This window comes from Osmerus eperlanus, chromosome 10, assembly GCF_963692335.1.
Source record: "Osmerus eperlanus chromosome 10, fOsmEpe2.1, whole genome shotgun sequence".
NCBI classification, from domain to species: Eukaryota; Metazoa; Chordata; class Actinopteri; order Osmeriformes; family Osmeridae; genus Osmerus; species Osmerus eperlanus.
This window is the reverse complement of record NC_085027.1, coordinates 3,846,811-3,870,473: the sequence shown is the minus strand read 5'-3', so window position 1 is coordinate 3,870,473 and position 23,663 is coordinate 3,846,811. Positions and strand designations below refer to the sequence as shown.

General features: G+C 50.1%; 1 protein-coding gene across 1 annotated transcript in view; it reads right to left on the bottom strand.

The window, feature by feature from the left end:
• Nucleotides 1-658: 658 nt before the first annotated feature.
• The window catches only part of LOC134028286 (protein unc-13 homolog C), a 67,263-nt gene continuing 44,258 nt past the window's right edge, over nucleotides 659-23,663 (bottom strand). Inside the window, exons 18-32 of the mRNA XM_062471758.1 lie at nucleotides 23,125-23,251; nucleotides 22,181-22,277; nucleotides 20,586-20,729; nucleotides 20,308-20,385; nucleotides 18,635-18,712; nucleotides 17,993-18,019; nucleotides 14,784-14,872; nucleotides 14,375-14,512; nucleotides 13,433-13,556; nucleotides 12,728-12,787; nucleotides 11,599-11,679; nucleotides 8,878-9,025; nucleotides 4,529-4,621; nucleotides 3,593-3,752; nucleotides 659-2,674 (exon numbers count right to left, since the gene is read on the bottom strand). Coding sequence (XP_062327742.1) covers nucleotides 2,389-2,674; nucleotides 3,593-3,752; nucleotides 4,529-4,621; nucleotides 8,878-9,025; nucleotides 11,599-11,679; nucleotides 12,728-12,787; nucleotides 13,433-13,556; nucleotides 14,375-14,512; nucleotides 14,784-14,872; nucleotides 17,993-18,019; nucleotides 18,635-18,712; nucleotides 20,308-20,385; nucleotides 20,586-20,729; nucleotides 22,181-22,277; nucleotides 23,125-23,251 — 1,730 coding nt within the window. The 3' untranslated portion in view covers nucleotides 659-2,388. The remainder of the gene's footprint in view (nucleotides 2,675-3,592; nucleotides 3,753-4,528; nucleotides 4,622-8,877; nucleotides 9,026-11,598; nucleotides 11,680-12,727; nucleotides 12,788-13,432; nucleotides 13,557-14,374; nucleotides 14,513-14,783; nucleotides 14,873-17,992; nucleotides 18,020-18,634; nucleotides 18,713-20,307; nucleotides 20,386-20,585; nucleotides 20,730-22,180; nucleotides 22,278-23,124; nucleotides 23,252-23,663) is intronic.

Here is a 23,663-nt window from a genome sequence, read left to right as displayed (position 1 = left end):
CTAAAATGTAATGTAAATAAAGTCATCTGGTTTGTGGCACTTCCATAATATGGATGGATGTGATGGTGCGGTCAACTGATTGATAGGACAATATTGTTTCTGTACGGAACCACGGCAACATTGCTTCGGTGTGCGTACTGAGACAGCATGCAGAAGCGTTGATGTGAATCGGTGACGTTAGACTTGCAGGAGAAGCGTTAGCTTCAAACGCTGCACAGCCAGAGTGCTTGCATCACTGGGAGGTAGATGGATTGATTTCTGAAGGCACCATGGATCTGGGACTGAAAATAGCCCTACACTCTCTACCTCCGATCGCACTGTGAGCAAAGACAACAGGATGACTTTGACAAACAGGCAGACTTCCCTGTAGGTTTCCCACTGAGCCGACTTCACTGATGACCGGGGTGAAGCCTGCGGCTAGAATGAGAAAGCAGCTCAAATCCCCCATTGCACCCCAGGATGACTGTAACTGAAAATAATCTCCAAGTCTGAATACACGTGTAGGCTAGACTCTGCATTCCAAATGCAGTTTCCACCAGTGCCTGAGTGGAGGCAGGGGGTTGTGCAAAATGATGCAATCTAAAGCAAACGGCTCATGGATGCTTCTGTTATGAGGCCCCAGACAAAGCACAGAGGATTGAAGAAAAAGAGACTGTGGTACAATTTCTCACTAAATATATTTACATGACATACAATTCGCCATCAGTGCAATACATAGGAATGTTGCATATTTACCAAATGTTAGACTCTTTCCTTTATGAATAAAAATAAACTAAATGATAGAAGCTGATTTAACTAATGTGTCAAGTAACATGTGCAACTTTCATATTGGTTAACAGCTTCACGATAAATCAAAAAAATAAATCTTAGAACCACCCCATCAACAATCAGATATTTAGCATTGAAAAAGTAATAGTCACATGTACATATATATTTTCATACAGGTAATGGATTGCTTTTGTACAAACATGTTATATAACTTTGGCAGTTTCTCAGGAACAAAGTTATTTTTAAATATGAAACAACAATATCAAACCGTCAGCAATGTTATGTAAGCTTGCCTTCCAAAGCTCATGTTCACAGTGGTCATTCAGAAAGGCGGGAAGCCGACGGGCCGAAAAGAAATAAATCAAAAGCGAAAACAAAAGATAAAGTTCCATCCTTCCTGCTTAGACTGGTAGCACTGGAGGCTTGTCTTCATTGTTGTCATGGTTATAAAATTACAAACACCTATGAAGGTTTACATAGCAGTCATCGCCGTTTAAAAAAATGGTCTCTTTTCAGGTCGGCTTAAATACAAAGAGTTGGGGGGGTGGGGGGGGGCATGGGGGGGGGGGCCCTGCCCTGGGGTCACGGTGGAACCATGAGTGGTGAGTGGTGGAACCACTTGAGTGGTGGAAAACGGGACATGCACAACAAGTGCTTTTGTGGAGGAACGTGGAACAAAACCAGGGTGCAAAAAAGAAAGACCGGACAATTAAAACGCCACATTGTCAGAGAATGAATTTACACGGGACAAAGTCATCGAGCAATTTTCACCAAAGTTCACCATAATTTGTTGTCTATTTGTTTTGCAATTTTTTTTTCCTCTGGTTTGGCACTTTATCTGAACAAATTTTTGTTCAAAAGACTAAATGTTGGTACAAAACAGTAATTCATCATGTCTTGTTAACATAACTCGTAGAATATAGTACTTCATAATGAGCATACGGGAAGTAAACACTTGCACATACAGTAGTTTCAAATGAACATTCCAACAGATGTTTTACGCACATGCACAAAAACAGACAAACACATCTCTCTGTGTCAGTCGGGCTCTCTCTCTCTCTCCTCTCTCCATCTGCATGTCAGGACAGCACAGCTCACCTGTCGTTACATCTAGAGTTACCTGCCCTGCTACAGCCCACTTCCCCTCTCTCTGGTTCTCTTTCCCTCCTTTTCCTCTTTCTCTCTCTCCCTACATCTCACACTCTCTCTTCCTCCGTATCCCCCTTTCTCGTTCTCTCGTTCTCTCGTTCTCTCGTTCTCTCGTTCTCTCGTTCTCTCTCTCTCTCTTTCTCTCGTTCTCTCGTTCTCTCGTTCTCTCGTTCTCTCGTTCTCTCGTTCTCTCGTTCTCTCGTTCTCTCGTTCTCTCGTTCTCTCGTTCTCTCGTGTTCTCTCGTTCTCTCTCGTTCTCTCTCGTTCTCTCTCTCTCTCGCTCTCTCTCTCTCTCTCTCTCTCTCTCTCTCTCTCTCTCTCTCTCTCTCTCTCTCTCTCTCTCTCTCTCTCTCTCTCTCTCTCTCTCTCTCTCTCTCTCTCTCTCTCTCTCTCTCTCCATCCCTCCCTCTCTCTGTCTGTCTGTCTTCCCCCGTCAGGACCAGACGACCCTGTGGCTTCCCGCTCCTCCGTCTAGGACACTTCCTCGGTGGAGCGCGTGTCCGTCTTGAGACGCACAAACTCTTTGGCCACCTCATCGTTGGTCCTCTGGGAGAGAATCCTCATGATGGTGAGGCCGGTGTCGTCCATGGAGACGCTCTTCACCAGCGGGTAGCAGGACGAGCAGCTGCCCTTGTCCGCCAGCTCCCGCAGCTGGATCACCGTCATGCCGATGGTGCGGTCCTCACGGGCGAAGCAGTAGTCCTTCACTGACACGTGCAGCTCGTAGGCCTCCGGGCCGTGCTCGTTACTTAGAACGCTGGACACACACACACACACACACACACAGACAGACAGGAGACAGACGGGGGTTGGCCATGAGAATGACAATGACAAAGATTCACATGCATCTGCGAGACGGAGGCTTAACTTCTGGGAGACCACGCCCATACCTACGCTGACTGTTGGAAACGCAGCCCTCAAGATGAAGCCCAGACAAGACGACCACAGACTCTCATTTGGGAGAAAGCTTTCATCAGGGATAACTGAGAGCTTTTTGGCACTGGGGGCATTTGGGCTTTGTCGCGGGCTGAACACAATTTGTCAGTAACAGGTTAATTCGGTGACATTTCTCAGAGAGGTGAGGGCTTATTCTGAGCGACTGTGATGAGAGAATTCAATCATGTTTTGCAAATGTCTCCATTCATACAAGCGTATTATTTGCAGCCAACCTTTCTCGAGGCTGTTTTCTAATTATCCGCGTCTCCTTAATTGCTTCTTGAGCTTCAAACGGGAGAGTGCCGGGGGTGAATCTAAATGCAGACGGCGTCAGGAACTCATTGATTCCTGTGGCATTACCAGGGCTCGCGTCGGCAAGGGGAAGATCAGTCTGCCTCTGAACCGCAGCAGGCCCGGCTCACACAGACAGAGCGAGAGAGACACGCGTATAGATCCCTCCTCCTGCAGCGTGTAGAGGCTGAGAGGTGAGAGCAGCGTGTAGAGGCTGAGAGGTGAGAGCGGCGTGTGGAGGCTGAGAGGTGAGAGCAGCGTGTAGAGGCTGAGAGGTGAGAGCAGCGTGTAGAGGCTGAGAGGTGAGAGCAGCGTGTAGAGGCTGAGAGGTGAGAGCAGCGTGTAGAGGCTGAGAGGTGAGAGCAGCGTGTGGAGGCTGAGAGGTGAGAGCAGCGTGTAGAGGCTGAGAGGTGAGAGCAGCGTGTGGAGGCTGAGAGGTGACACTTACTATTGGAATGTTTCGTTGTACTTTGGTGACCAGTTGTTGTTCTTGGTCTTGGTGCTGAACTTGCGCTTCTTGTCGGCGAGGTGCGGGCCCACGGCGTTCACCTCCACGAAGGGGCGGAACATGGCGTTGGTCTGCCAGGTGATGTTGTTGACGCCCACCACTGGCGAGGAGAGAGAGAGACAGTCAGGAGGGCGGAGGACATGCAGACTACACACCTGATGGAGGACTGGCTCCCCTGTTAAAACAAGTCTTCTGCCAAAACCCCTCCGACACACACAGAAGTACGCAAAGAGATACACTAAAAGATACACACACACACACACACACACACACACACACACACACACACACAAACACACAATAGACTCCTTGTAATTTGATTGAAGAGAAAAAAGTATAGGCTTTCGTTCGATGAGGACTCACATGCCTGATTCCATTCACCAAGGGCTTGATGATAAACTGATTAGAATAGCTCTTGCCTAAAGGCATCTAAGCCTTTTAGCCTTTGCTTTGAAGGAGCGTCAATATAGTCCGTTTGCGAGTCAGCTACATTGATCTTAAAGAGAGCCTTGCTAGAATATTCTATCATGCCATACACAGGACGCTTGTCTCAACATCACTGTGATGTGACCAAACTCAGATTCATTCCACTTGTCTCAAGGCTATACCTCTTTCCAGTTGGATGAAGCTAATGATGCCTTCTGAGATCTTATACATTGTTATGCTCTTGTTATCCTCCATAAAGGCCTAGCAATAAGGGGTCTTGTGAGTAGTTTGCTGATAATGTCATTACCATGTTCACCAGCAAGCAAATATCCATGTCTTCCCAATGGAATGCCTTTGAAGGCGCCATCTTGAAAACATTCATACAAGAAGGTACGAGAGCCCGGCAGGGGAGAGCGAGAGCTCGCGAGAGAGCCAGCGAGCGAGGCTCACCCTTTACGCTGACTTTGTGTTCTCCAGTGCCAGGGTGAGAGATGAGATCCACTTGCATCGACACCTCGCCCACCGATCCATTGGTTGACTGACCTGGGAGAGACGGAGCATCGAAGGAGTCAGACGGGAGGAGGAGGAGGTGTGTGGAGGGGGATCCCGTACAGAGCGAGAGAAAGAGAGAGAGGGATTAAGATGAGAGAGATAAAAAAGACAGGGCCAGAGAGAGAGATGCAGAGAGCAAGAGAGGGAGAGAGAGAGACGGAGAGAGGGAGAGAGAGAAAAAGGAATAGGGCAGTCAGATAAAGAGCAGACAGATGCATTGCCGCTCAGGATAGATAATAAAACATTGATCCAAGAAGATAGAAAAAAAATAATACCTTGGTGCACCGACCGAAAAATAAACCCAGAACTGAGGAGTAAATGCCCCACCTGACATCGCCCCATGTCACACCCAGAGGCAGATTATTCACGAGGGGATTTTCTCTAAAGGTTGGACTGAAAACGGACTGAATCCGAAAGAAAAGAACAATCTGAAACATTTCAAGGCAGACCTAACGCATTATGCGTGAACGAGATCGCTGAATACGTAATGTTCGTCACCACAACACCGTCCGTTTTGAACTGTTCAACTCTGGTGCCGAGAATCCGCAAACAAACATTAGATATGGATGTGGGCTGACAACCAGAATGACTAACAGAGAGAGTTAGAGTGCACAGAGAGAGAAAAAGAGAAAGAGAGAAATATAAGGGAGAGAGAGAGAGAGAGAGAGGAAGATAGAGAGAAGGATCAGCGTTAGTTGATAGAGAGTGCACAATTAAGGACCCAGAGTTCCCACCCGGCCAGAGAGAGAGAGAGAGAGAGAGAGAGAGAGAGAGAGAGAGAGAAAGAGAGAGAGAGAGAGAGAGAAAGAAAGAGAGAATGAGAGAGAGAGAGAGAGACAGAAAGAGAGAGAGAGAGAGAGAGAGAGAGAGAGAGAGAGAGAGAGAGAGAGAGAGAGAGAGAGAGAGAGAGAGAGAGAGAGAGAGAGAGAGAGAGAGAGAGAGAGAGAAGAGCGAGTGACGGCAGAGAGAAGAAGACAACAGATTTGGAGCCCAGACAGATGTGTGGCCCAATCAGAGCAGTGCTACCGTCTGTCGACGATGAACAATTATGTTGATCCAATACGTAATCAATATGTGCCAAACAAGCAGCGCCTATCGTGGCTGGTAATGAAAGAACAGGCGTCCTGATTTATGATAATGATCCCTAGTTAGGGGGGGTTTGCCCAGAGAAGCATCGCAGCAACGCAATTAAGCTCAGGACCAGGGGAAATTAACACAGGGCCTGCCCTCGTACCCTGGCATGGGCTGATAACATACCTCGTCTAGACTGGAGACAGCCACAGGCACGAGGCTCGCTTATCAACATTTTCAACATATATCACTTGAACGGGGTGTGTTCTAAACGCAGCCACGTCCAAACACCCTAGTTTGAGTGACGGTGAAAGAGGGTGATGGAGAAAAGGAGGATGAGCAGGAGGACAGGAGGAGAGGAGGGGTGGATGAACGAGAGGTGGAAGCAGTGAAGGGTAAGAGAGGCGAATAAAAGAAGTGGATACAGTAGAGGACAAGAGGCGTGGCAGTGGGGAAGAGGAGACGATATAGCCTTGGATTAGGTCCATAAAACCTGCAGAGTTCTTTAGAGTCCTCACCATGATTGCTTTTATGATTGCTTTTACCGTAAGTACAAAAAATATATACTTGACATTTGAAAAGTTTCAATTGGAGCCATCATCATCTTCATGTTCCTTAATCATCTTTGCACAGCATGTGTGCTGTACAGTAGTTCGTCAACATTATGCGGTTTACTTCTTCTAAACAGGCATCTCCACCGCCATGCAGATCTGAATCACAGGGCTTGTTATCTCTGCAGGGCACTGCATGCTTGGCTTGCGTGGCCACTTGCTGGAACAAACAAGGACACCCTCTGGTCTCCATGTGGCCTTTCTCAGGGAGCCTAATGAAGCTTAATGAACCACTTTACAGTACAGTACGTTCAGCTTTTTGCATCAGGAATGACTGAGCCACTGAGCACTGCTCAGAGCCCTAAGATAGTGGCACATGGCTGTTCCTTCCATAGCGCCCCACACAGAGCTGCTGTAGGATTGGGCCTGGTGTGCTTGCATGGGTGTGTGTGTTTACACTGAAACATCGAGCAGCTTTGTGACCTGCTGGTGGCTCTGTGCTGCTCTGTGCCGGGCTCTCCATATTCATGTTGGCCACCTTGCTGATTGTCTTCCGACACACCCACACACCCATCACCTCGACTCGAGCCACTTGTCTCCGTTGGAGCGAAATTCATTTGTTCGCTGCCCCTTTGAAATACCCTGGTGTTGACTCCCTCTAGTCAGGGCCTGGAGGCGGTTGTGACACCTCCTCCCATCAGCAAAGGAGCCACACAGAGAGATGTGCTGAGTATCTATTATCATCTACCAGTCTGACGGCTTGATCACGCCGTCCTGCCTATTTCCCTTTGCCTATTTCCCCTCCACCCTTCCAATCCCCGACCCAGACAGCTCACTTGTCTCTCTGCCCGTCTCTCTGTCCGTCTCTCTGTCCGTCTCTCTGCCCGTCTTTCTGTCTGTCTCTCTGCCCGTCTCTCTGCCTGTCTTTCTGCCCGTCTCTCTGCCCGTCTCTCTGCCCGTCTCTCTGCCCGCCTTTCTGCCTGTCTCTCTGCACGTCTCTCTGTCTGTCTCTCTGCTTGTCTCTCTGACTGTCTCTCTGTCTGTCTCTCTGCCTGTCTTTCTGCCCGTCTCTCTGCCCGTCTCTCTGCCCGTCTTTCTGCCTGTCTCTCTGCCCGTCTCTCTGTCTGTCTCTCTGCTTGTCTCTCTGTCTGTCTCTCTGACTGTCTCTCTGCCCGTCTCTCTGCCCGTCTCTCTGCCCGTCTCTCTGCCCGTCTCTCTGCCCGTCTCTCTGCTTGTCTCTCTGCTGTCTCTCTGCATGTCTCTCTGCCCGTCTCTCTGCCCGTCTCTCTGCCCGTCTCTCTGCTTGTCTCTCTGCTGTCTCTCTGCATGTCTCTCTGCCCGTCTCTCTGCCCGTCTCTCTGCCCGTCTCTCTGCTTGTCTCTCTGCTGTCTCTCTGCATGTCTCTCTGCCCCCGTTCTGCCATGCTGCACACAGAGACGGTGGGGGTGGGGGGGTTGGGGGTGCGGTGGGGATACCGGAGCTCCCAGCTCCATCGCTCCGCTGCGCTAAGCTACTGTCAGTTCCCCTCCCTCTGGACACCATGAGGCATCCCTGCCTTGTTATTAGGACACAGCAACCAACAGCTCCACATATAGACGGGTTGAAAAGATGGAAGTGGGTCAACGGGGAGCGAGGGAGAGAAAGAACCATGCTTGCCTGGGTAAGAGAGGCAGAGAGAGGTGGAGGAGGAAGACCGAGACAGAAAGAATGCATTAGATATGGAGAGATACAGAGTGAACTGGAGAGGGAGAGAGAATGAAAAGGAGGAGGGAGGAAAGGGAGCGAGCAAGGTGCGGAAAGGGCGGGAGAGCAAAGCCCCTGTAGCTACAGAGGTGGGAAGGCCAGAGAACAGCTCCTTGTGCTCGGCACCCCGATGAGCACTTATGACAGAGATGATTGGAAGGACCAGAAAGAAAGAGAAAGCGAGAGAGAAAGAGGGAAAGGATGTAGAGAGAAAAAAATGAGGGAGAGAGAGAGAGAGAGAGAGAGAGAGAGAGAGAGAGAGAGAGAGAGAGAGAGGGAGAGAGAGAGAGAGAGAGAGAGAGAGAGAGAGAGAGAGAGAGAGAGAGAGAGAGGGAAAAGGAACGAGGGAAGCAGTGCAGGAACAAATACAATTACAGCAATGACCGCATCACACATTAAAGCCTTGAGAAACCAAGCTGACATGGAGAGGTAGCGCTAATCCGTAGCTGCAAACACCCAGGGACACGGACGTAGACTGGGGCATGGAGGAAGACTGTGGAGCAGGGGCTGGGGCTGGGGCTAGGGCTGAGGCTGGGGCTGGGGCTGAGGCTGGGGCTAGGGCTGAGGCTGGGGCTGGGGCTGAGGCTGGGGCTAGGGCTGAGGCTGGGGTTAGGGCTGAGGCTGAGGCTGGGGCTGAGGTTAGGGCTGAGGCTGAGGCTGGGGTTAGGGCTGAGGCTGAGGCTGGGGCTAGGGCTGAGGCTGGGGTTAGGGCTGAGGCTGGGGCTGAGGCTGGGGCTGAGGCTAGGGCTGAGGCTGGGAATGGAGCTGAGGCTGTGTGGCTTGAGCTTAGGCTGACGTTGAATCTAAGTCTAAGAATGAAGATAAGGCCTTGGAGGCGAGGCTAGTAAATGAAGGCTTTAGGGTGAGAACATGTTTCCTTACCTTGAGAGGTTTGGGTGCATATATATTTCTTGATCAAGGCATCTGTAGGTTGTGTGTAAAGGCTGAGAGCATATTTCAGGGACCTCAGATCAGGGCTCTTCTCAAGGAAAGTCTTCTTGAGGCCATTTCCTCCAGCATGGAAATATTGCTAAAGAGGAAAATGAGTGGATTATTAAACAGTATACAGCGAAACCTTTTCTCAAAAGAAAAGGTTTCCCAAACGAACTGGTTTGTGTTGTGTTCTGGACAACGTGAGCACATGGTATAGTGTGTGTGCTGTGTGCTGTGTGTGTGCTGTGTGTGTGTGATGTGTGTGTGTGCTGTGTGTGTGATGTGTGTGTGTGATGTGTGTGTGTGCTGGTGCCATTGTCCTGGCATCTTAGAGTGGGGTAATCGTAGGGTTCAGCTTGGGGAGACGGGGCAGTCCTAGAGAGAAAGCAGTAATAACCATGGTAGGTAATGACCAGGCATGCATTTAGAGCCTGATCCATGCTGTGTTAATAGCCACCTCAGATAACTGCTAGTTAGAATCAGGCAGAGGGGCCTGTCTAGTGTGAGGTACTGCCAACCAGTAGACAGACACTAATTATCCAGTCTCCTCTTTCCCAGCATCCTTTATTTGGTCAAGAGGAATGCAGTAGTCACATGTGTTTCCATCCTTATTCTTTAAGTATAACATCATGTTCCAAATGAGGGGGGCTGTCGCTGTCTTGGTGTGTGGGGGTTGCATCAAATTCCCCTTTTTTGCTCTGTTAAATTGCTGCACCAGTCCACACTTGACCGGTGGGGATCTCATTCTATTATGACTGTAACTGTTAGCTGCTCCTGGCATTCTCTAATCCCTGCTCTCCTCTCTCTGTCCCCCCCCACACACATCCCTTGTGGTGCGGGGGGTTTGAGTTGTCAGCACCTGCCTGGTCGTCGGTCAGCCAACGCTGGACCTGGTCGCGAGTCTCCCGGTCCTGTCCTACATCTATAAAGTTGAATAATGGATTTTGGTGTTTTAAAAACCCATCGACACTGTATGACTATGTTTAGCCTGTGTTCTGCTCCTCTCTCCCACCAACCGTCTCTGGAGGAGGGGATCCCTCTCTGAATTGCTCCTCCCAAGGTTTCTTCCATTTTTTTTTTCTCCTGTTTTTTGGGAGTTTTTACTTGTCTTCCTTGAGGGTTTAGGTTGGTTGAGGGGCAGTTCTATGGGCATATGTGAAGCCCTCTGTGACATGCTTGCGTGTAAAAAGGGCTATACAAATACATTTGATTTGATTTGATGTGTTTAAGCATTGCAGTTGGAAGTTTGAATTCCAGCTTCTTCCTTACTGGAGATGATCAGAGACAAAGCTGGATTGGTGAAAGACTTATTGACGCTCACATTTTTCTGCCTCTACCAATCACAACAATATTGGAGATCTATTTATTAAGTTTGGAAGCATTAAAATGCATTTGAATTGCCTGGATGCGACCTCCGTTGATGGGACAGAACTTTTTGTAGGCAACTAAAAATCCATAATCCTCTTGATATGAGTTCAAAGTTCATTCGACAATTGCAGTGCAGATAAACCCTTGGGATAATCTACAAATACATTCAAGCCACACAATGAAGAAGATTTGCAAATCCTAAAAGGGTTAATGAATCCTAGCTCTGCTGCCCCTGTAGAACACGTGATTCCACCACACACTCAGAAAGAAATTCAGTATAACAAGTCAAACACGGTCAATACTCCACCATATCCTGGATACAGTACTTTATGCAACAATGCCATCCCATTATCACAAGGACTTCCTCGCATTACGCTAAAGTGAAAATCTTCTTCCTCTTTAAACATGACCGCTTTTCAGTTCTTCCACTGCCAACATCTCCTGAATGGATGTCTTTGTTGATCTCTTGCCAATGTTCCAATCAAATGCTGGGCTACTGGAATGAAGTAGCTGGGTCAGGCTTTTAAGTGGCTGTTTTCAAAACTGTTTAATGTGAGATTTAATTTTATAATGATTCAGTGCAAGTCTCTCAAAACCCTTCTGTTATTCTGACTCACACTCCCCGGTCCTGAACCGCCCCTCTCTCTCCTTCTATCTCTCCCTCTCTCTCTCTACACTCTCTTTCTATATCTTTCTATCTCTCTCCCTCTCTCTCTCTCTCCACCTCTCTCTCTCCCTCTCCCTCTCTCGCCCTCTCTCTCCCTCTACCTGCCCCTCCCCCTACCTCCCTCCCCCCCCTCTCCCTCCCTCCCTCCCTCCATTTTCAGGGCATAAAATCTTTAACTTACCCGGCGTGCATTCTTTTTTAACTCTGATTGGTCAAACTCTGCTAAAGGCATTCACATAACGGCGTTAATTGGCTGCTCTCGTTGGAATACTGATGAAGAGAATTCCAGCCGCATGACTGATCTAAACAGGGATGCGGTCTCCTTGGAGACGCCCCAATCAATTACTTTTTCCTACAGTTTCCCCGATGCAGCCTTCACACGGACCCGAGACCAACACCCCTCCATCACTCTGCTTAACACCCTCCATCCCTCCATCACTCTTCCCTCCACATCCCTCTCTGCCTGGCAGACTTATTACTGACAGGCATTCCCCTTTAACACCAGCGGTTAACTGGTCCCACCCTTATGACAGCCGCTCTACCACAGGAAGAAAAAAAAACACAAGGGATGGAGGAATGGATGGATGGGGGATAGAGGGATAAATGGAGGAATGGATGGATGGAGCTAGAATTACCTTGATGGTGGGTAGAACCAGGTCCATGGCTGCACACTGTCGTGGCGTCAGACTCCTGGCTTCCTCTCGAATGACATGCTCCTGAAGAGGGCACACACACACACACACACACACAAACAAGAAGTCCATTTCTATTAGTTTGTTTCTCTAAGCTAATAGGTGTGAGAGCCGATGCCAACCTTCAGGGAGGTCATTGCTTTCATATGGAAGATTCTGTTTATCGATTTCTGCCCTGGAGAGGTAACCTCTTCAGAGATCAGTTCTAAACAACAGTTTTAATGCTTTGTCGAAATCTATTGATTAGGTGTTAAATGGGCCAGGCTGTATGGTGACAGGGTAGCAATTACAACTGTTCCTATACAAATGCAGTCTGACTGCACCTACACACACATACACAAACACGCTCATACATATTTGCAGCACACACACGCAAACCCACACATACATAGGCCTTACTTATAACATGCAGAGGATAATCAATAAAACGATCAAAAAATAACATAATCGAATCCTAACCAACAGGAATATGATGGATAGCATAATGCTTTGTGGCATTGAGACACTGCGCGCTAATGATCGGGCCAGATGTTGTCCCAGGAGACCGCCTCAGTGACACATGCGTGCGTGCTCTCACACACACACACACACACACACACACACACATACACACATCCACACACACACACACACACAGTAAAGTGTGTTACTGGTTAGTGATAAGTGGGGGTGAGAGCCATGTACAGCCCCATTGCCCCACCAAAGTCCCACGGCTCACTAACCAGGGCAGGAGGATAAAGGACCTCGAGAGAGAAGACCAATTAAACACTGTCGAAGTGTAGAGAGGCCGCCTCCATGCTAGCCACGGAGTTCTACCAAGGTTAAACCAACTCCATTCATTTTTCAACTGAAACGCTTCCTTCTCAATAAAGTCTAGATAAGGTGAAAATGCTAATATCTCTCTAGCTCAGGCACAAACATTGCACACCTCCCCTGACAGGAAATTAACCAAACCGTGAGAAATTGCTTCTGGAATTGCCGGAATATTCTGTGTGGGGGATGAACATGCGCGGGTGATCTCAACAGCTCACACAGCGCCTTTAGTCTTGGACTAGGGTGAGGCTTACTGTACCTTGAGTTTGGATAGCTGGCCCAGGTCCTTTGCAGCACTGAAGATCATCTGAGCTCCTTGCTGTTAGAGGGGGAGGGGGAACAGACAGCTGAAGAACCAGCTTTGATGTCGAAACGTTTCTCTGAACAGGAAAATGGAAGTGTGCTGCACCATAAAAAAACTCTGCCTTCGTTTGCACGGTAAAATAACGGAGATGTCTTCCATTAGGGAATCCCTTGATATATCCCCCATGGTATACAGGTGAGCTATGATCCCGTAAAGTATGTGTGTGTCGGCGTGTTTGTGCGTGTGTGTGTGTGCACACTATAGGGGTGTGTACACAGAATGTTTGATGTCTCGTCAGACTACAGTCCCTGTGTGGCAAGATTACCATGCATTTACATAAGCCTCCACATCAGTAAGACATGACGTTCCTGTATGGATGATACTTCTGGGGCGGCATTTGGTCTGTGGTATATACATTTAGTCAGACTAAATGACTACATTTATCTTATCGAGAGTGACTCACAGTAAGTACAGGGACATTCCCCCGAGGCAAGTAGGGAGAGGTGCCTTACCCAAGGACACAATGTTATTTTGCACGGCCGGAGAATCGAACCGGCAACCTTCTGATTAATAGCCCGATTCCCAAACCGCTCAGCCATCTGAGCCCTAGGTATGAGCGGGCGGGCAGGTGCAGGCGTGTTGGGCGCGGGGACAGCTTACGGTCTGGTCTGTGAGAGGAGGGAGGACGATGGTCCTCTCGATGGTGTTGAGCACGATCTTCCACAGCTCTTTCAACACCCGCTTCAGCACCGTCTTCTCGCAGATCTTGGCAAACAGAATCAAACTGCAAAGACCAACAGAAACCGAAGCGTCAGACGCCAGGCAGGACGTAAGGGGCGTCTCGTGTCGACGAAGCGACGTCCTCCGCCCGTCTGATGACGGACGTCATCATCAAGTGAACACAGGCTCAATAACCCACGACACAGGGGAGGGATGCAACAGCTTCACATTTTAAATCTCCTTGAATCGTAGAACCTTGCTATAGGAGATAGGAGAAAGGATTTAGCATTAGCATATTATTAAGAGGATTCTCTGTAACACCCCATTGGCCTCAATGTTGCATTGGCAAGTGGCTGAGAGCAATTCCCAGAGCTTAGATGAACCACACCAGCTCTCTGGCTCTTTCGGAGATGACGGAAAAGTAAATAAATAAAGGTCTGGGCGGTGACTCCCAGATTGAATATCAATAGACATTTTCTGAATCCACCCTACTGAGGTAGACAGACAGCCATCACAGTATCCACTCTCTGAATCACTTCTGCCTGAATTGGATCATTTAGAGGGTAGATAACGTTTTTTATTGCTTTTCCAATGCAAATGATTATAATATTCTTAAAAGGCACCATGATTGACAATAACTGTCCATGGAATCTTCTGAATCTTGACTTAACTACCAGGCTTCCAAACGTACAACAATCCAATCTACATACAGCAGGCTCCATGAATGAAACAACAGCTCTAAGTGCTTAGAAGCGGGGGCCATTTTAAGATACGAGTTAAGCCTCGGCCAACCTGTCCATCTATCCATAGCCTGACTGTCAATCCAACTTCCCTGGACCTGAAATTGATCCATTTGAAATGGGCTTTCAAACTGGCGCTCACTTTTTATCCAGAAGGTCCATTAGCGGCCGTAGCACGGTCTCCGCGTCCATGGCCGCGTTGCTTTTGTTGGCTGACCCCTTCATCTGGACCAGCTCCTGGTTCATCTGCTTCACACAGTCCTCAATCACCGGCTGGAAGCTGCACAGGACGAGAGCCAACGCGGTTGTGAACACGGGGATCAACTCCATTACAGCTCACCTGCTCTATGCAACGAGTTGATGTCAGCGCTAATACACTCGTCCGCAGCCAGACGCACACCCCCTTACACACTGTGGCGCCCGGTAATGACACTCGCCCCTACAGCGGGGCGTGCTTGCTTGCTGCAACGCACACACTCACACACACCCACGCACACACACACACACACACACACACCCACACACACACACACACTACCACACACACTCACCTGGCTCCAAACACTGCACTCAGCTCATCCATCACGGTGTTGAGGCGATTCTGCAGCTCCTTCAGAAGGTCGCTGGCCTCTGCGTCCAGCTGCAGGGGAGGAGCACAACGTCACTACATCCACCCAGCACGGCGTCTCCTCTATCAGCAGCGTGTGAGCTCAGGCTGGGGTTAGCACCGCAGGCAGGACGGGAGAACCAGATCCCCCTCTCTCTGGATCTGAGGCCAGGATCGGGGCTTGGCTCAGCCAGGGGGAAGGGGGAGGGGGGTTGGGAGAGAGGAGAGGCCTAGGGGGGGTCCAAGAACTAACGGGCCTAGCTGGAGGTCTCCCGTCCTGAGCTGCTGGGTGCCATCTGTGTGGACTGATGCACCGAATTCAAATAGCCGGCTCATCACAGAAGGCCGGGATGCTAATCGCTACAGTGGCTATGCTAGCCTCCGCTCTGTCTCTACAGGGGTTATTGGTTTAGCATACACAGCTAACATTGAAGAAAAACTTGTACTTTATGCTAAAAGCTAACCTTGAAAATCGGATTAGTTCAAAGTGCTGAATTGACGGGGAAGCGCCTTCAGCACCATAACTTGCCGCTGTGGCATTACAGTGGATATATCACATATATATATGCTGTATGTTTAGCAGCCTAACCACGTGCGTCTGACTCTAAGCTTTCCTTGACCAGCGAGCGCGTCTCCAGCATCGTGTGAGATGGCCAGGAGCGTATAGGCTCGTCTCCCGGGGTGGATTAGCAGACAGGGTCGTTAAGACTTTCTAAACACCTTGGAGTGGGCTTGGTGAGCTCGCAGGCTCATTATCACACACCTATGCCCACTCAGGGATCTGCCGCAGCCCCGAGTTCCTCTGGGGGTGACTTTACTCAAACATTCAATCAGATGGGCAAACATAATTAACCCTCCAAAGCCCCGCGTGGTTGCGGTTGCTCACGTGTTACTGTAGGGTGCGTGTGCAGGCACGTGCGTTCTGGACGTTGGGCGCAACTGGACTTACGTCGGGCACCAATATATGCACCCCCCCCCCCCGTTTTGTAGAGTTGTTTTTTTTAGGTGTTTGTGCGTACATGTGTGTGTGTGATTATATGGGTGTGTGTGTGTGTGTGTGTGCCATACACATGTGATGGGATATATGTGCCAATGCCGGGGATGGGAGCGGGCGGCGTCCGAGCCGTGCGTCTGAGATGGATGTGAGAGTTGGAGCAGCGCTCCACATGCATGACAGATCGTCCCATTAGACCAGATAAGGCCCGGCCGCCAGACACTCCTATCGCACATTCTAATGGTGGCCGGCTCAGCTGGGAAAGCGATGTGGATACAAAACGATTACAGGCGCTGTTACAGCACAGCCAAGCTGCTTCCCCACAATATGCAGAGGAGACGAATGTGTCAGTGATGCATTTGTTTCCGGGATTGCCAGTGTACACAAACGTCCTAGGTCGCGGGGGAAATGGCGCTCTAAACATAAAGATGCAATCGTGATTGCATGACAACGTTCGATGAAATACATGAGCACTTTTTACTTGCTGTGAATCAAAAAGATAAAACATACCCTTTTCCTTATCAGCTCTGTGCCTGAAACAAGTTGGATTCTATACTGCAGCCCACAGAGCACCTACATGAATATTCTGTTCTATGCTAATCCTTCTTTTCCGGAACAAACGCAGTTCTTTGAACTGAACTTTAAGACGAAATGTCACTCACTGTCAACCTGGAGACACCTGTCATATCTGAAGAGAGAAGCCCACGTTAAATATATATATAGTATACTACCTGATGCCGCAGTCACTATGCCTGGGAGCATTACACGCCTGTCAGACAGACTTGGCTCAAAGCCCACAGACAGTTCTGGGACTTGCGTGGGGAGAAAATGCTTTTTGCCAAATGTCAATTTCAGATTGAGGCTGGAATAATCTTGACCGTTAACGTGGCCCTAAATGATTTCTGCCGGTGAAGCGTTTGACCTCCAAAGAATTTAGGCGCCAATCTGCTAGCATGTTCTCTGGGTCTTCAACAGAGGCTTATAGACCCTCACAACCTCCAGAAGCCCCAATAAGACCTCTATCAGTCCCCATATGAAGAGGAAGTGTAAGGCAACCCCCGACAGAAGGAACAGCTCTCTCTTTCTTCATCTCTGCTCTCCTGCTCTCCTGCTCCCCTGCTCTCCTGCTCTACCTCTACCTCCATGCCATCCTCGACAGCTGTAGCTAATCCCCAAGCATCGGAAGACCAAATTAGACAAGTCAACTGTGCTTGAGCTTTCTTAACTGCCATTCCGTAACTGTCTGAGCTGTGATAGAAACAGTTGTTGTTCATTCTACGATAACAGCTCTCTGTAATTACATCAGCTCCACGACTGTTAATTGCTTATTGGGAGACATTTACTGCCGGGTACTGTCTAAATGGAAAAACTGCTCAATTATCAGTTTCATTTCTGTTCTAACGTTGATATAAAACAGATTAGTGGCTAAAATCTAGATACTGCCTGCAGGCAGTTTTTTAAAGCTCCCAGGATGCTAGGAAAGACTATTCCATGCTGCCACGAATACAGTCAATTCGGTGTAATTGATGTGGTTCTCTGCCGTGGAGTTAGACAGTGTTGTGTGTGAGGACATCAGAGCACCACACAGTCCCAGCCAGGACAATTACGGCCCAGTGAAGTTCAGGCTTCTCCTGTGTGCCAGCTGTGAGGGGTGTGTGTGTGTGAGTGGGGGAGCACAGCTTGGGAGATTTGTACTAATTTGAGAAATCCATCAAACCCCGTCTGAATCCGGTCTGAGTCGTGTTGTAGATGCAGCCCAGCCCGGGGAGAGAGATGATCAAAAGCTCCGTCACAGCGCGTGCTGACTCCTGGTTGGCCAAAACTGACTGCTAAGTTAGCCATGGATACAAGAAAGTGGCAGGAAGAAAGCAAGCTAAAAATAAAAACCATGGGATCGGGCGGGCTGGACCACTATCCCCAGGGCGCAGGGATGGTGTGCTGTCTGACAGCGAGGGGCCCTCCCAGGCCTGGCCGGAGGGGGAGATGAGTAGGGTCGGCTCCTGTATTCTCTGTGGCACATGCTGCTGGGGGGGGGGGGGGGGGTGAAAAGCGGAGGTGGGTGGCGGAAGGGGGAGGGTCGGGGGGGGCGTGCTTTTCAGTGTCATTCAGTAGATAATGGTGGCAGGGATGTGTGAGTTAAGAGTCCTGAACACACACACCTTACAGAAGGACACAACGCCCTCCTCCTGGAGAGAGAGGGAGAGAGGGAGGGGGCGGAGGGGGAGAACAGAACACACACAACCACAGGAGAGACAAAACACGCAGGGCAGGTCGAGCGTTAGAAACCCGGAGAGAAACATGCGTGTGAGGGGCCACTTAGGGTCCGTTACTACTTCTGTCCAGACGCCCGGGGTTAGACACACACACACACACACACAGACATGGTTAGGGAGAGGGACATGTAGACATCCCTCAATCTCAACACACACATTGAACACTCCAGCAATTAGAACACGCAGAGCAGTCTAGTGGTAGTGCAGGAGTAAGTCAAACAGTCTTAATACAAGTAGTAGATGTGGGGGAAGTTATGGGAGTATTTGTAGGGGGACAGAGGAGGAAAGGAGAGTTTTAGAGGGGTAAGGGGACTTAGTATCAGGCATGCCTTACAACACTTAGTGGGGTTAGGGTTAGGGTTAGGGTCAGGGTTAGGGTCAGGGTTAGGGTCAGGGTTAGGGTTAGGGTCAGGGTCAGGGTTAGGGTTAGGGTCAGGGTTAGGGTCAGGGTTAGGGTTAGGGTCAGGGTTAGGGCACACGGAACAGGGAACAGATAAGATCCTAGTGACAGGTAGCGTGGCTACAGACCTGCTTTCCACCCATGGACTCAAACATCTTCTCCAGCTGCACCCGGAGCTGCTGGATGTTGTTGATGAGGATGCAGGGCTGCGAGGGGAGAGCACAGGGAGCACAGTCAGCCCCACAGTCAGCCCCACAGTCAGCCCCACAGCCAGCCCCACAGCCAGCCCCACAGTCAGCCCCACAGTCAGCCCCACAGTCAGCCCCACAGCCAGCCCCACAGTCAGCCCCACAGTCAGCCCCACAGCCAGCCCCACAGCCAGCCCCACAGCCAGCCCCACAGCCAGCCCCACAGTCAGCCCCACAGCCAGCACCACAGTCAGCCCCACAGTCAGCCCCACAGTCAGCCCCAGTCAGCCCCACAGCCAGCCCCACAGTCATCCCCACAGTCAGCCCCACAGCCAGCCCCACAGTCATCCCCACAGTCATCCCCACAGCCAGCCCCACAGCCAGCCCCACAGTCATCCCCACAGTCATCCCCACAGTCAGCCCCCAGGTACACAGGTGCTCAGTGACACTTCACACTAGTGTTGGGCTGTGGGGCGCCACTCCACAGCCTCCCCCGCCCGCCCCTAAACCGAGTGTTTTGCGCCTTTCGCGAACGTAATTCACCGGCATTATCAGGCTGTCGCAGCTTGCGTTCGCTCCCAAGGTAAACAGGACTCTCCCGCTCCTGTTTTCATTCAACACGCGGATAATTATTCATACGCTGTCGAAAATGGCCGTAAACAGGCAACACAACGGTGTGGATTATATACTCTGTGGCTCCAAATCCGACAGTTTGAAAAGATGTGTTTGGAGTAAAAAAAAAGAAATCGTTTTCTTTTTTTTTTTACTAATCCTCCGTTTGTTTTTAACAAGCATCTTGGAGAAAAGGCGCGGCTGCTTTGCACATGTATAACGTCTCTGGAGCCTTGCGTAACATCCGCTCCACTCATTGATTTATGAGGGTTTTGTGTGTTTTCTAGGGAGATATTACATTAGGTATTCCACACTGAGAGATATCAGATGCGGCCATGGGCGATCTCTCCCTCCGAGTGAGGGCTAAAAGAGCGTCCTGATCGCTGTCTCTCTAATGACCGCTTCAATCTCCGTCGGCCTGAGTTTATCTGGACGTGTCACTCCAGCAGAGCCTTGTGAGGACAGGACACCCTGTTTAAGTGGTCTGAGGGACAAATAGCCAGTGTCCATCCTAATAGCCCTGTCAGTACTGTCCGGAAACATCCGTCTCAACGGGACACACAGGCTTTCATCTCCACCTCAAAAGAGCAGTGTGGATAATTAAGACTGCTGAACACACTGGGGTCTGTCATCCCTCTCCTCAGACAAAGGGAACAGTGGTCGAGCGAGGAGAATTCTGCTGACTTGTCGGGGGAAGAGTTTAATGATTGGCCACTCTTTGATGGAGCCATTGTGACTGACTGGAGTTCAGGACTGGGCAGGATATGACCAGACTAAGAATCGTCACAGCCCTCCTATCAGGATGGGGAACAAAACTTGAATTTCCACTTCTTACAACAGCTGCATTCAACCCCCCCCCCCCACACACACACACAATCCTGTGGAGGCACGGTTACCATAGAAACAAGACAGAGTGACTTGCCACATATTGTATGTATTGGCGTACTGTTTGAGAGGCAGGGCGATCTAAGCTGTCACAAAGCGGTAATTCAGACACTCACCAATTTCTCCTTGTCAAGATACAAGCCAAAGTCCTTGGTTATGATTGCGGCATATTGCAAGAGGACTTTGTTGATAGTCTGTGGGGCGACAGGAAAAACACAGTTGAAGGATGACAGTGTTATGCTAACTCTGATAAAGCACAAGCTCCCATCTCCTTAACATCATCGGAAAATGATGCGTCATTCTATTACATTCTGAGAACTTTTCTTCCTCTTGACTGCGTGTGGGCCAGAGAGAGAGAGAGAGGGGGGGGGGGGGTTCAGGGTCGGGCTCTGACCTTAGCGAAGCGGCACATGAAGTGAGCCAGGGCCTGGGGATTGGGGCATTCCAGCTTCTTGATGATCTCAAAGCTCTGGTTGAGCTGTGTGAACACGTCCACCACGGAGCAGGAGAATAGGGCGTGCTCAGACGTTACCTGGAACTGCACAGACACACACACACACACACACACACAGGGACGTGAGAGAGAGGAGGCCGGGACACACACAGAGCACAGAGGAGGAGGACAGCGAATGTGAGAGAGAGAGAGAGAGAGAGAGAGAGAGAGAGACAAGGGCAGAGTAAAATAAATTAGTAAGTAAGATTGAGAGAGAGAGGCGAGCTTTAGGCGAGTACGATTGAGAGACAGAGGGGGGGAGGTAGAGAGAGAGAGGTAGAGAGAGGTAGAGGTAGAGAGAGAGAGAGAAAGAGAGCGAGAGCGAGAGAGAGAGAGCGAGAGAGCGAGAGAGCGAGAGAGCGAGAGAGAGCGAGAGAGAGAGAGAGAGAGAGAGAGAGAGAGAGAGAGAGAGAGAGAGAGAGAGAGAGAGAGAGAGAGAGAGAGAGAGAGAGAAAGGAACGAAGATTCAAAGGGAGAGAGAGTGTGGAGGAAGGAGAGAAGTCTAAAGAAATCAAATAAAGGGCAGAGAGTTAAGAGGGAGATGCTCATTTCTTCTACTTAGACGTGCTAACGCCTATTAGCATCTCATGGGGGGGGGGGTCATACTACCGGACGTGACTTGGGGCGCAGCCGACGCCACAGAGCCGCCTGCCCAGCCCAGCACCCCTCTCCTGCCCAGCCCAGCACCCCTCTCCTGCCCAGCCCAGCACCCCTCTCCTGCCCAGCCCAGCACCCCTCTCCTCTCCTGCCCAGCCCAGCACCCCTCTCCTGCCCTCACGGCTCCCCGTGACGTGGCAGCCGCCACACTGAAGCCCCCCATCCCCCCCCCCCCCCCCCCCCCCCCGCAAACACAACACCTTCTGCATGATCGCCCACCTACTGGGGAGAATTAGGCACCTGGCTTACGGTGGGTGGAAAAGCAATCAGAGCTCAGGTCTACCGCCTGTTTCCCCTTCTTTAGTTTGAGGGGAGGACAGCGGGTTCTGTGCAGCCTGCAAAACCTGCTTTCCAGAGGTAATACCTGCCCTGCCTGCACCTGGCTTATCAGGGAGGGAGGGAGGGAGAGGGGAGGAGAACAAGAGGAAGTGTGGGAGACAGGGAAGGAACAAAAGGTAGAGAAGAGAGAAAGAGAGACAGAGAGAGAGGGAGAGATTCAAGGAGGGAACGTGGAGGAGGGAAGTCAGTGTGGGAGAACAGGAAGGACGCGAGGTAGAGAGCAGAGAGGGAGAGGAGGGAGAGGATGCGAGAGTGCAGAGGAGGAGGAGACGAGGAGGGAGAAGGAGAGAGGGCAGAGGAGGAGGAGACGAGGAGGAGGGAGAAGGAGAGAGGGCAGAGGAGGAGTAGACGAGGAGGAGGGAGAAGGAGAGAGGGCAGAGGAGGAGGAGACGAGGAGGGAGAGAGAGAGAGGGCAGAGGAGGAGGATGAAGACATGGGAGGAGGGAGAGAGGGGGGGGAAGGAGGAGAGAGAGTGACAAGTGGAGGATGACAACACTTACGCCGTCCTTCTTGTCCCTCCCCAGCGCTCCGTGGAGAAACTCCATGGCAACGTCTTCATTCTCGTCCAACCACTGAATGACGAAGGGATCAAACCACCTGCAGAACAACAACATCCCTTAGATAACATGGCGGACCCACGCAATGTTGTGGATCGCAGCAGATTACGGGATCAGTGACGGTGGGATCTGTGATGCTGGCAGGAGTCAGGGCTGTGTTAGCAGTGATCTGACGGTGACAGAGGCTGGTGTTCAGCGCAGACAGAGGACATGGACACAGAGGAGGCAGTGCTGTTAGTAGAATAATAATGCTGTTCTCTCCAGCTCAACTTTGCTCATCCTCTGCTTTTATGTAGCGACTGAGTGTGTGTGTTTGTGCGTGTCCTCAGAGCGCGTGTGTGTGTGTCCTCAGAGTGTGTGTGCTCCTCGGTTAAGGGCATCTGCCACGGGAGGGAACACTAATAAATAAGGCGGGCGGAGACGATGCGTGTGTGTGTGTGTGTGTGTTGTGCGTGTGTGTCTGTGTGCATGCATGTGTGTGGGTGTGTATTGTGCGAGTGTGTCTGTGTGCATGCATGTGTGTGTGTGTGTGTATGTGTGTTTCTGGAGTGGCTTTCTGCCTGTGGGAAAATCAATTGTGCTGGAGGTAGAGTTTGACTGACAGCGTTTGAGAGGGGAGGAAAGGCATAACTCTGACAGACTGGATGGCAGAGGGCATTGTGTTCTCTCACTGGAATACACGTGTTTCTATTACAGACTACAAGGTACTAACACAAATGTTTAATAGCTATATATACAAGTATAATACAAATATACAAGATCTGTTATAGGTTTTATAGGACATTTTCTGTTTCCATCACACAGTTTATTGCATTGTTGTTATATGAGATACATACAGTGTGTGTATGTGTGTGTGTGTGTGTGTGTGTGTGTAGGCATGAACTTACAAAGAATATTCAGGTGGCGTCTCCTTAAACGCAGGCAGATCACGGACATACTCGTTGTGGAACCATTTGACTTTGAAGTGGAGGTTCATGTACTCGGTGCTCTTGCATAGACGGTGCTTTTCGTGCTCTGAAAGAGAGAGCGGAGGAGGGTCTGTCACCAGAGCCTGCGTCCCACGAGCAGCGAGGCTGCCCTGGACGCCACGGAAACCTGGGAAGTTATGCAGCCGAGAAACAACACCTCGTCTCTCTCGTTCACTCTCTCACCCGTAGGTGGTAGAGAGAAGGGCACGACTGACTTGTGGGCCTGCTTGGACAAGTTTCATTTACAGTTGTCTTCGCGCATGAATGCAATATGGTAGCACCAAACATAGACAACCCCAAAAGGGATATGAGAAAAAAAAAACAAAAAAAAACAAAAGCATCTTTTTTTTTTCTTCTTTTTTCCCCCATCACAGAAGTGAATCATCCCTTTCTGGATCACCGTATCCACCAATAGGAGAGCAGCTTGGTAGAGAACAGATACAAATGGTGATATGGAA